This window comes from Sceloporus occidentalis, unplaced genomic scaffold (assembly GCF_023333645.1).
Source record: "Sceloporus occidentalis isolate IW3139 unplaced genomic scaffold, rSceOcc1.0.p SCAF_51, whole genome shotgun sequence".
NCBI classification, from domain to species: domain Eukaryota; kingdom Metazoa; phylum Chordata; class Lepidosauria; order Squamata; family Phrynosomatidae; genus Sceloporus; species Sceloporus occidentalis.
In genome coordinates this window covers 1,796,738-1,809,731 of record NW_028317031.1, presented here as the reverse complement: position 1 = coordinate 1,809,731, position 12,994 = coordinate 1,796,738, and the positions used below count along the sequence as shown (strand labels likewise).

General features: G+C 40.5%; 1 protein-coding gene across 1 annotated transcript; it reads left to right on the top strand.

Annotated features, from left to right (window-relative positions):
* The first annotated feature begins 2,983 nt into the window (after positions 1-2,983).
* Positions 2,984-12,202, top strand: LOC149288416 (neutrophil cytosol factor 2-like). Its single transcript, XM_089491627.1, has 14 exons — positions 2,984-3,157; positions 3,669-3,751; positions 4,211-4,319; positions 4,811-4,948; positions 5,417-5,524; positions 5,890-5,949; positions 6,347-6,390; positions 7,090-7,231; positions 8,259-8,342; positions 8,819-8,914; positions 9,744-9,928; positions 10,417-10,522; positions 11,221-11,383; positions 12,132-12,202. The coding sequence occupies exons 1-14, from the start codon at positions 2,984-2,986 to the stop codon at positions 12,200-12,202; spliced, it is 1,563 nt and encodes a 520-aa protein (XP_089347753.1).
* Positions 12,203-12,994: the final 792 nt, after the last annotated feature.

Here is a 12,994-nt window from a genome sequence, read left to right as displayed (position 1 = left end):
AAATACTGTCTGTTGGTTCAGGATACAATCTTGCAACACTTTTATTATTATGGTGGCAAGAGAAGTAAGTAGAAAGGGGTGGTGGAACCTGTCACAGGAACCAGGCGTCTTCAAATAGGACCCCCTGCCATCATGATGATGTCCGTCTCAGGTCTTAGGAGCCTCTGCCATCATGATGATGTCCGTCTCAGGTCCTGCAGGAATGATCCTATGAAGCCCCCAGAGATATGCCCTCTCATTTTTCAGGAGTAGAAACAGTAGACTAGCTAATCAAGTATTGATTTTTAGGAGCACAATCCAGTTATACATGACAGAACAAGCTGATAAAACAATACATAATGATTTCAATTAGGCATCAGAAAAAATAAGATAATAAACAGGAATTTACACAAAGCAACCTATTAAAAGAGGCAGAATGTTGTACACCCGCAGGGCAAAGTGATCTTCATCTTGTGTGCATCTGCTTGGTCATGGAAACCCATTTCATGGAGCTCCCGACCCATAGCACTAGTGCTGATGTGAAAGTGCCTACGTTCACCATGTTATCCCATTGGGAAGGGCACCTTCGCCAAGTTAGCAAAATGGGATTGGCATAGACAGCCTGGCTCATTATTGTATGTGGTTGTCTGATGCCAATCTCAGAATGGCTTTTTTGCAGCTGGGCCCCCCAGCGCTTCCGCTTCCGCTTCATTCATGCCTCTCGTATTATGCAACTGAATGAAAGTCAACCCAAAAGTGATTCCATCTGGATCAATGATAACACAGAGTGGTGAGATAATTCGATTGAACATAAAAGTGTTTTACTGGTGTCAGCACATCATAGACTGGCTAATATTTACAAAAAGACACTGGAAAAGTCTGCCATAGAAAAACAGCAAAGTTTTCATTCTCTCATTTGAAGTAATGTGCAAATGATTTCTTCATGAGATGTTACGCCATTCTGGTGATGTGCCAGGACTTGGATGTCAGTCTTTGCCATTGTTCCACGGATGGGGAAGGAAATGTTACCTCATCCTAAAATGAATGTTCTTAATTTCTCAAGAAGCCTCATACTCTTCCCTTTTCCATGGAACATCAAATATTTAAGATCAAAGCAAATGTCTAATTAAGACCATCTGTGCAAATGATTTCTTTTCATATTCAACATCTCCAAGTACTCTCTATCAGGACAATTTTACAGATCATATGATTTATAGCAGTTAAAACCTTAACCCTACAGGGAGGGATTTACCTTTTAAAAATGTTGGAATTCCCATAAATAAAATATTCAAATGATATAATAAATTATAATAAAAACAATAAAAATGTTCTAGTTATCTGCCTCACTATGGTTATTATTAGATGGCAGCTATATGTATAGATATAGATATAGATACTTGTTTTTTTTTAGTTTTTAAAACTTCTAATGGTTACATAGTTGAATATGAGGGGACCTCACTCAACTGAGCTCCATATACAGCTCATTATTATGTTGGACTATCAGTGCCAACAAGTTCGGTCCATAATCCAGATACCTCTAGTCTAGGGTTGGCACACAGAAGGAACTCAATTACTTTCATTTTATACGTCCTCATAAGGAAAATAAGTGGTGGACAGGAACGGGTAAAAACTATGTGTTTTGGAATAATGGCTGATATGGCAATCCTACGTCTGCCATGCGCTCATTTGTCATGTGCTCAGAATGATCGAAGTCCTACAGTACCTACATCTCCAGTTCCATATTCATCAAGGCCAAAAAAGTGCTCTAATTTATAGAATGGTGAAAGATTCCATAGAACTATCACAAAAGAGGATAAAACAAAATGACCAAAAACATTCAAATTGACAATATAAAAAATCTCACAAGTTGGTCCTCAGACAAGTTGGCAACTTTGCTTCTGGAAGTAACATCAGCACAAGCACTGGCTGAGCAGCTGCACAAAAGCCAAAGATCACTATCGGCAATGCCAAGCGTCGGCTGGAGTAGTGTAAAGCCACCGCCACTGGACTCGGGAGCAGTAGAAACATGTTCTCTGCAGTGATGAATCACACATCACTATCTGGAAGTCTGATGGAGGAATCTGGTTTGGCAGATCCCAGGAGAACGTTACCTACCAGAATGCAGAGTGCCTACTGTAATGTTCGTTGATGACGGATAATGGTCCAGGGCTGTTTTTCAGGGTTTGGGCCCTTTTGTTCCAGGGAATGGTAAGATTAATGCTACATCATACAAACACATTTAGACAATTTTATGCTTCCAACCAGTTTAAGGAAGCCCCTTTCCTCTTCCAACATGACTGTGTCCATGTGCACAAAACAAGGTCCATAGAGACCACAAACTGCATATTCTGGATATAAATATACTTCAAACATTCAACTAAGGGAAGTTGAGATCTGTGGCAGAAGGTGACACAACTAACACCTACTGTCATATTTTCTGTCCTGAAGATAATGGGGAGGAATGATAATGAAGATCCTAAGAACAGAAAGTTAAGATGGCTGTTCCAAAAATATACACGAATGGTGGGGTTTAAATATACATCTAATACACTAATACATGGTACCAGTATGAGATGACGGTGGTCTCTCAAAGTTGCCTTCCTAGAATGTAACATTTTAGGTAAAAAGTCAAAATCATTAAGGGAGGCAGCGTCTTAATACACCTTAAAAGCACCAAATCATAAAAGGTTTACGCTGTTGGTTTTTTTAGTGCCGTTGGGACGGAGCAAGATGACTGAATAGGGGAAGCAGCCGCACTTTGCATTACACTAGTTTCAGAATGCAGCTATAACTGTTGTGAGGTGTGTCTTTGCTTCCTCTTGTGTCACTAATCATTTCTGACAACATCACACAACATAGCAGGAGTCGCAATAGAAAAAAAAGGAAGTCCACTTGCATTAAGATCCGAAACAAAGTGGCAAAGATATAGGAGAAGCATACGTCTTGGCAGGGTCGCCTCACACATTGCAGAGTTTCTGAACAGGGCTCCTGTCCACCACTACACATGGCTTTAGTCGAAATTATGCGCCTGTGGAGCGAGGGGGTGTCCGCTGCTGATAAAGGGGATTGGAATGGTGCCCTCAAGACATTCACCTCCATATCAGACCCTCGATCCAAGATCTGCTTTAACATTGGCTGCTGTCATCTTGTAAAGGGAGATCTGCAGATGGCGGAGGAGGTACGTAGCACATGGGGTTAAATGTCAAGGATCAGGTGGATATTCATACATGGAAAATAAAACTGGCCAGGATCCAGATTTGGGTGCAGTGGGGGAAATTCATGGAATGTGGCCCTTGAGATTAAAAGACCAGTCTAGTCCCCAAAATGTTTTGTTTTATGTATTCTGATTGGCTTCTGCTACTTTCATTCAGCTCGATTGGAGCATATTTCTCATTGACTTGAATGAACGCTCTACTGAGCATGAGCAGGAGGTGTACTGTATTGGTGGCTATGCTTTCAAGCACCCGGGCCCCCTAGGTATGTGCATTGTGTGCTTAATGTATAATCCAGAACTCATGTTGGTTCTTCATGAAGCTCAGTAAGTGATTCCGTTACACACTTTTACAAGCAACTTCTTTAAGAATAACCCTCAATTTATTTAAAAGTCAATACTGAATTGATTCGCCCTTTGAGGTCAGCTTTACCTTCCCTGGACGTTAATTTTTTCTAACTTGGTTGCTCTTCTCTAGGCCTTCACAATGACCATAGAACGAGACAAGCACCTGGCGGTGGGATATTTCCAACGCGGTTTGGTCTCCTTCAAGAGGAGCAAGTAAGAAAGAAGTGCCATTTCTTGCAGGCCACAAATAAACATTATTGTTGGAACAAAGACATGGAGCCATGTTTCTCCCGGCTGTGTGTATTCGCGAGGCTGGATTTTCAGTGGGAATACAAATGCTTGGAATCTCAAATATAGTCTGTGAGGTAGAGCGTAATTAGATGGCCATTTAATGAAATGGGTGCTTTCTTTTGTGCCATGACTCGCTCTAAAGTATAGCGCTGCAGTTGCCATCGTAGCTATGGCTGGCTACCTATGTCTACATGGGAGAGATAAAAAGGGTCACTCGCCCACCTTTGAAATTAATGGCCCCTCCACCACTTCACAGGCACTGTTATAGCAGTTTGGTGGGGCACAGGGCCAGGAGGTGGGTCCTGGAGGGTCCATACCTAGAAGCACCTTAGATGTGTATCCCGCTCAGTGGTCATCTTCTCATCGAATGATTGTGTTCAGGTACATTCCAGCTCTGCAGGACTGGACTCGGGCATTTACAGAATTGCGAGGGAACCAGCTGATTGATTACAAAATCCTGGGGATGACTTTTAAGCTCTACAGCTGCGAGGTAAAGCAGGCTTATTAACCCAGAGTAATTAAAACTGTTCATTTGATCCGTTTTTATGCAGAATGATTTGCATCTCAGTTAATCTTCTAGTAATTAAATGAATTGTTCAGAAAGCCAGGATTTCCATGCAGGAAACGACATGTAACTATTTGGGCGCTGAAAGGGTGAGCAGTGTCAATACCACACCTATTCTGACGGTACCCGAGATCCAATATTTCCATCTGTTTAGTCCGTGTCCTCTTTGAAAGGTTCAGCCATGGTATTAATTCATGTTATTTTCACCCATCACAAATATCCAGTCCAGGTATATCAGATTACTCAGCTGTGTCATACTCACAAACCCGTCAAAACGCTCCCCAGCCTTAGGTGTTTATGCTACCCTACATAAAAAAATGGCTTCTAAAACATGATAAAATAAGATGTCCTGCCCAAAAATTGCTTGCACGTTGTTTCATAGTGCTGCCTACTCCTTTTGTAATCTGATTGTACAGATCCTGTATAATATCGCTCTGGCCCATGCTAAAGTGGGAGACTGGGCAAAAGCTGAGGAGAGCCTCTTGCTTGCTCTGAGTCAGAAAGTAGAGCCACGACATGGCACCAAGATCGAGAGAGCTCTGCAGGACATCTTGGTAAGTGTGAATGATGGTGCGCTATTCTGGATAAAAGGAGAAAAAAACAACAGGTTTTTCCAATGCTCACCTACATTACTGTATCTGAGTTTAAAAAAAAATAATATATTTTGTACATGGGACCCCAGAGAATGAGGAGGAGTATTAGTAGTAATAATAATAATAATGAGAAGTAGCCCATATAGCAAACATAATGGGTTGGAAATCGGTGATGTTGTTTTAAAGACTCCATGTGGATGTTCCTGGAACCTCATAAGGAAACACAAGATGACGGTTTAGAAGGAAGAGTAATTTTTGCTATTTGGTATAAAGCATGAGCCAACCTGCCTAAGGCTCTTTAGTTTAATGATAGCTTGGTAAATACGTTTAGGGTAGTATTCTACCAACCAATGTTTAAAGCATTACTGATTACCACCTGTGAATTAGGCGTGATTGGTGAATTGTTACGACTATGCTGTTCTTCTTTAGAAACAAAAGGATTTTGCCCCTGTGGAGATGCCGAGGGGGAAGATGTTCCAGCCCAATGAGAAGCTGGTGGAGCAACTTGAGAAGAAGGATTACTTGGGGAAAGCACAGGTATGTTTGCGTGAACACTGATGGGCCAACTATCTTCATGTGAAGTTTACCCAGTAAGGGTAAGAAGGTATCAAGGATTTTTCAAGGTCACATTACATCATAGTGCATTCTCTCAGTGTTTCTGAACGTTCTATGAATTATTGATCTGATATTGGATATAAGAAAAGAAACAAATAGACCGCAGCAATGCTGATCCAGCTTAACAAAGGTTTATTACGCCACCAGCATGGAAGATCAGAGACCACGAAGGACCAAATCTTGCCGTGAGCTGAGACGTGTGATGTGTTTAGAGAACCAATGTAATGATAAGAGATTTACTGACATTTAATAGCATTATTTAAAATGTTTGTGTCTTTTTTATATAGGTTGTGGCCTCTGTGGTTGATAAAGACAGTTTCTCTGGTTTTGCCCCTCTGCAACCTCAGGTAACGAAAGTTAAAACTTACCTTAAGTCTCGACAATTGCCCCACTATAACACATATCTTAAAAAAAACATGATTAATACATACGTGTGGCATTTTTCAGATTTCATATGCACTAAAAAGTGGAGTGTCCCATAATATTAAAACCAAATATATATGTTGAAAACTTTAATTCTTATGAAAGCACTAGAATGCACACAGCTGTAACGGTCTCTTTTTTGCTGGTGTCCGTCTGGCTGTCTCTGTTTATTGCCCTCCGTATGTACATGTTTGTGAACGAGAGAGAGAGTAGTATTTTTGTTTCTAAAGAGAGGTTAAGATTCGGTAAGGTTATAGATATTTAATGTGGAAATGTACTCTGTAACGCATGTCTAAGTGTTCCTTTGGTATTTTCATATAGACCAGCAACCCTCCTCCACGTCCAAAGACACCAGAAATTCTTAGGTGAGTAACAGAAGGGTTTATTCACAAAAGAGGGAGTTTGAATGAGAACTGAACAATTCAGCTCCTTGAAATCACTATACATTAACGAGGGAGAGGCAGTGTATTCTTCGCTACAAGAATGCCCGGCATAATGCATAATTAAAACAACAAGGTTAAGACATCACCCACTCTACCATATGTACCTTATAAATAAGCTATTGTGCTTGATATTGCATGGTGATATCAGTTCCACTTTGTCCTGTTTAATAATACGAAAGCCCTTTTTAACGGAAAGTAAACAGCAATCATTACATGTAAAGCTGTCATAATGAACTTAACCATTTAAGTGTCAGATTAGTGTTCAAGTCATTGATTCCTTTTATGATACTCTAAAGGGTAAGAATATGTGCAAATCACAGACCTTTTTTTGTAGGTATACCATTACCAATATGCCTGGCTGCGCCAAATCTTCAAAGCGAGCCATCTTCATGAGGCTAACCAATGACGCCAAGATGGCTGCTCACCATGGGCATCCACTTGGCCTTACCTAGAAATTCCCTGACAATACGGCCCTATTTTGCTTGCTCCTGATGCCTTTCATACGGCTAACTCTTAGAGCCCCCTGGAAACTTTCTCTGGATGCCCATGGTGCTCACTTAACTCCATTGCAGCCTCAAATCAGTGGCTACAATAGACCTTTCTCTCTTTTTTCTGTATTAGGACATTGGAGGGGGAGCCACATCGTGTACTGTTTGAATTCAACCCCGAGACCCCCGAGGAAATTCAGGTTATGCCAGGAAACATTGTTTTTGTCGTGAGCAAAGGGGAGGATAACTGGGCCACGATCATGTTCAATGCAAAGGTAACCACAGTGTGTGTATTCTAAAAGAGGTAGCGGGTGGGAGGATTTCTCTCTTTACTGTGGTTTTACGAGTCGTGATAGCAATGAGTATACTGCTGTAGCTGTCCAAGCATCTGTCTAATGTGCATTTATTGTGCAGCGTTACATAGAACAAACACCTCGCCTGTAGCCGTCATGTAATAAGGGATGTTCATACTTCTTTTCAATTCTCTGCATCTGTATTAAATAGTTTAACAAGAATATTCATTTCATGTGATGTGCCAGTTGTGCGTTTCATTACAGTGCAACGTATACTGACAGCACTAAAGGAACCCTTATTTGTGTTTTATGTTAAGTTCCTCTACTATAACGTACAAAGTCCTCTATTCCACAGAATAATAGATATGTTTGCAGGGTTGTCTCTGATTTGTGCAAACATCAAATTCTGCATCCATCATCCTTCACTAATGCGCCTCTCTCCCAGATGACACAAAGTCAATAGTCCCATGCCTTTCTAAAGTGGCCCCCATATAAGCCTCAAGCAGTAACCAACCTCATCATACTTGGGAACTCTCCAGCTTTTCCCCCGGAGACTCCGGGTGAATCGCTACTTCTCCAGGCCCCGGGAGTGTCTCCCGAGATGGCAGTGAGATCCGACAAGGGATCATTCCTAGGTATGACCCTTATGCTGATGATTCCCATTAAGGACAAAAACGCTTTTCATGAGTAGTGGTCTGGCTTCTGCACCTCTGGCCCGGGCTTTGTCCAGCGCAGCTCTAAGGGATCCTTACTTCTTAACTTAAGTGGAGGAGATTTTCATCACCTTTCTTGTCGCCACCATAACATATTTTAAGAGTAATCCAATATAAGCAAAAGATTGGGGATCACATCTGCCCCATTATCCTGCCCAAGACGGAGCGATGGGACACCCAAAACTGGCTCTTGGCGATTGTTTGATTTGTATTTGTTTTTTCTTTTACTATCAAACCTTCAGCCTTTTTGAAAAGGTTGAGCGAACTGTTGTTTTTTTGTTTATCTCTGTGTTTAGAAAGGGATCGTTCCGTACAATTATCTGCAGCCTGTGGAACTCCGCTTCCAGCCAAAAGGACAGGTAATGGCTGTGCGCCATATGGTCACATTATTACTCTACGGAGGCACAGAGATACTGGTGTAGCAGAAATAACTGATGTTCTACACATATACTGATGGAGCTGAAGGTATTTTATATTCAGTAGAATAAGGGAGGCAATGCTCTTATATGTGAACAGGGGTGTGGATACTTTTTTTTCTCAAGGATTGTCCTTTATCATATGTGATTCTCTCTCGCTTGGCATACACAAAAAGAAAAACTCCTAATTGTTTGCCTTTTTCCAGAGCAAGTTATATACTTTTTGTGATGTATGTCGTTTAATTACCCTTAACTAACAGGTATAAATAAAAAATGGTACAAAAGTCATATTAACGTTTTTTTAATAAGAAAATAGATACATTTAATTACCATTTCCATTAATTATCACTAAGCTGATGCTTGTTTCTTGAGAATATACTAAGGCTAATTATATATTTGTTAATCCAAAATGTTTCTTTCGGGCATCACAGGAACAAAAGTCATCCGGTAACTCTCCAGAACAGCTAGATGTGCCTGCGCCACCTACAGCCGCTCCCCCCGAAAGACCTAAAAACCTGAAAGGTAAGAGACCCCTAGTGCAAATCTCTCCACTGAAATGCACTGAAGATTCTGGGATGGGGCTGCAATCTTAAATAATCTTAAAACTTATATTTTAATTGTATTCGAAGTTCAGCTTTCAGTGAGATTGCAAAACTGTCATAAGACAGACTGGTTATGAGGGTTAGAAATGTTTTTGTATTGTAAGCATATTGCATCATTTATTGTACGAAACATCCTTTTATTTCTTCCCAAAAGCGTCCGCTACTGCTGCCAGCTCCCCAGACTCTTCACATCAGGTAAGAGCTAAAATGGGATTTCTCTTAGGTGTGTTTTTGTGGAGGGGTAAAATTAGAGGAAACCGTTATACTAGTGTATCAGTCTGAATATTCATATATACAGCATACCAAATTATTGTCCTTTAAGGAGCAGTCAGGACAGACATTATATTTCCTAAACATAATTGACTGGGAGAACTCAGGCAATACAAAAAACAAAATATATAAAAATAATATAAATGAGGTAAGACCACTCACAAATAATAACAGGGATAATGTGGATTATTGGACACAGTATTGTACATAGGGTTGCAACACTTGCCATTTTTTGATGTACACATATACATTTAACATGTTAACGACTGCCATATGTAATAGTATAATTTATTACTTCATTTACGTTTATACAGCCCACATTGTACCGGGGAATGCACTTTGCACGGGCTGGCCAACATATGAAACGTATGTGTTCCAAAATAAAAAAATAAAAAAATTAAAAAAAAAAGGGAAAAAAGTTGCAGATGTAAATAGATCATGCATTATATGGTCAATAGAAGTTGGATCCCCATCTATTTTTTATGCTCAAAAGGGGAAGCCATCTGTATCACCCACATGCTGCATGGCTGTCTTTTATTTCCAGGAATCCCATTACATAGTGAAAGTTTACTATAAGTACACAGTGGCGATACAGACCCCCCATAAACTTCCATACGATGATCTCCTGACATTGATCAGCAGCAAATTGCAACTATCGCCCTCCAGCATAAAACTCAGGTAAGACCAAACATGACACTGTCAGGATTCTGAGGATATAGTTAAAAAAACCCCCAAAAAACTAAAAAAACCACCCCAAGTTTATGGGACCGATACCACAAGACGTTTTTTCTTTATAACCACCGCTTGGTCATTTTTGTTGGTGATACCTGGGAACTCTTCTGAAATGACCTAGAGGCTCCAAGTATGGCTATTGATACCCAGGCCTCTGGAGAGGTCCTTTAACCACAGGGAACTTGGGATAGGCCAACCAGTTTGGGACACTTCACTATTTTTCCACCCCCATAATCTCACGGTAGCAATTGGCACTCCCTAGTGTCTTTTTTGTGTAAAAATGTTCACTTTATACTTGCACTTATTTGAGAGTTTTGACACACATTGTTTTTTTTTTTTAAATTTATTTAAAAAGAAAACATTTTAATTGAAATTCTCAGATGCCCAGCCTTACCTTCTGTTTTATGATACGTTCACACCGTTTCTTTGGTTAGTTTCAGAGACGGAGAAGACGATATAACACTGAATAAGGACAATATGGAGAAAGCTTGGGAGTTAACTACACAGAACTGCCTGAAACTGAAGTGCACAGATTTGGAGGTTAAATATTACATTATATTTATTTATAAAGCGCCGGCAGATTCCGCAGCGCTGTTACAACCAGTAGAACAAATTTCACATACAAAAACACATACAATAACTGGTGCAAAGGAGAAGAGGGCCCTGCTCTTGTGAGCTTACAATCTAGTCGGTGGTTGAGGGAAGTGAGACAATAGGAGAGGACGGCTTGGATGGAGATGAGTTGATCTGGTTCCGATGGTGTAGCCGCTTTCTGCAGTGGTACCTGGTATGTCGTTTCCCTCCCGTAACTCCTAAATAGCCGCTTATAAGGAGGCCACAGCAGCTACGTTTCCAAGTGAGGCCCGGGAATTTATAGGGCTGCCTCACAAGTGGTCAGATAAGGTGATTGCATACAGGAGGCAGATGTTTCACACCTTGGCTTACAAATGCAATTAAACTAGACTATAGGGCACCAAATGTAACCCTTTCATAGCAGAAGGGTATGGAGACAGGCAGGATACAGACATACTCATATTCATACCAGGTGGAAAACAGGGGTAACAGCAGGAGATGAGGGGTTCAAATGAAATATGAGGTATTCTAAATAAAATGTGTACATATCTCATTTAATGTATTTATAAAAAGTATTATATAATAACCGCAATTGTCATCTAGACTCCAGTGCATGAAACAATTCTATATGGTTCGTCGCCTTTACACACTCCATTTCTCTTTAGCCAGAGGAAACCTTTGCAGCAGCTGAAGAGGCCAAAAGCCAGGATCCCACCGCAGCGAAGGAGACGTCCGTAACTCAGGTCACTGCTCTGTTTGCTTATGAAGCTTCACAACCTGAAGATTTGCCTTTTAAAAAAGGAGATGTTATAAAAGTACTGTCTAAAAGTGAGTATTTCTCAAAGATGAGAAGTAGGGGTCTCGCAGCTAAGATTGGGTGAAAGATTATGACAAATCTATATACTGGCTGTCATGTATCAAGATGTTTAATTAGGATATATATATATTTATTTATTGCAAGTAAGAACATCTCAATTCCCCATCCAATGTTTGCGTCCAGGATCAGTGATAGTAACATGTCTGGGACCTTCCCAAGTACCCCTGGCATTTGTTCCAGACCGGCAACTGAAAGAGCACAAGCGAGGTCAACTTAAACACCGCTCCTAAATGAGATCATGTGGATTTGTACCGGGCATATTTAATACTATGTTTTGCGTGGACGCAAGACTGAAGACGTTCTTTTGTTAGGAACACATTCTCACATTGTACAACATTAATTTTCCTGAATTGGCTTTCTTTCTAGAGATGAAATTTGAAAACCAGCGCTAGCCCTAGTAGAATACTGTAGGAGGTGGCCTTTGTTTTAAGTATGCAAGGCAGCTGCCTAGGGGCCCCTGAAATCTGTCATTAAAAGAAAAGGGTAATGGGATTTTCTATATTTGTGCAGGTGGGTGACCGTTCTTCACCGTCATTGTTGGTATCTTTTAACAATGATAATCAGAGTGCACATTAGAGGGGAGGAGGCACCATTTGGTCTGCAGGTTCTATGTATGGCTTTTGGCTTTACGGTACCGAGAGTCATCCTGCCCATGATATACATGTGACATTAACCCACCTTTTTTTTGCTGTTTTCTAGTATCTGCAGATTGGTGGGAAGGAGAATGCCAGGGAAAAGTTGGGATCTTCCCTACAGCCTTTGTGGAATGAACAGTGAATTGAACAATCTCTCTGAAAATCATCTAAATGTGTATATAATTACTCATATTGTAAAGACAGAAGCAAATACCTTTCCCCTGTTCAGCGCTGTAAAGTTCTTGGTCTGTATTTCACCATTTCAAGTATTTTTGGATCTACTTAAAATATACCAGAAACAGTTATTTCTCACATATATGTTTACCTTGTGCCAATACATATATAAAGGTTACCTACAGTAAAAATAAAAATGGTTGGAGTTAACGTCCCCTGCTACAGTTCTCATTGCTCTACATTTCCCATTCCAAGACATTGTGTTACTGTATGGCCACAATGACAGTCAGATAAGAGATGAAAAACTACGGTGCCTGCTGGATATCTTGTTACAGAACTTAGCAGTTGCAGATTTTTGGCTTTAGTCACTCTATTTGAAGATGCTTCTGTACTCACTACAGGGTCTCTGCTATTATCTTTTATTTACGTAGCGCCAACAATTTATGCAGTGCTTCATAAAAAACATTTTCATAAATATTCAAAGGGTATGACACAAACTAGAGTTGACAAATATAAATTACATTAAGTAGAGAAGACCCTGCAAGCTTACACTCTAGAGGTACAGAGAAACAAAATGGAAAGGGGGACAAAGGGAGAGATAGTGGGCACAGACACGAATGTGCTCGGGGCCAGAATTAGGAGAGGTGTCCCAGATTTAAAAGAAAGAAAGAAAGAGGAGAAAAGACAGAAAGAAAAGAATCTGACTAGTCCACCCGTGCATTGTGGGCAGCGAGGGGATACCGAGGTTTGCTA

Coding starts and splice junctions, on each gene's coding strand:
- LOC149288416 (XM_089491627.1), top strand. CDS start 2,984: ATGGCTTTAGTCGAAATTATGCGCCTGTGGAGCGAGGGGGTGTCCGCT. Junction 4,320..4,810: donor TTAAGCTCTACAGCTGCGAG/GTAAAGCAGGCT, acceptor CTGATTGTACAG/ATCCTGTATAATATCGCTCT. Junction 10,523..11,220: donor TGAAGTGCACAGATTTGGAG/GTTAAATATTAC, acceptor ATTTCTCTTTAG/CCAGAGGAAACCTTTGCAGC.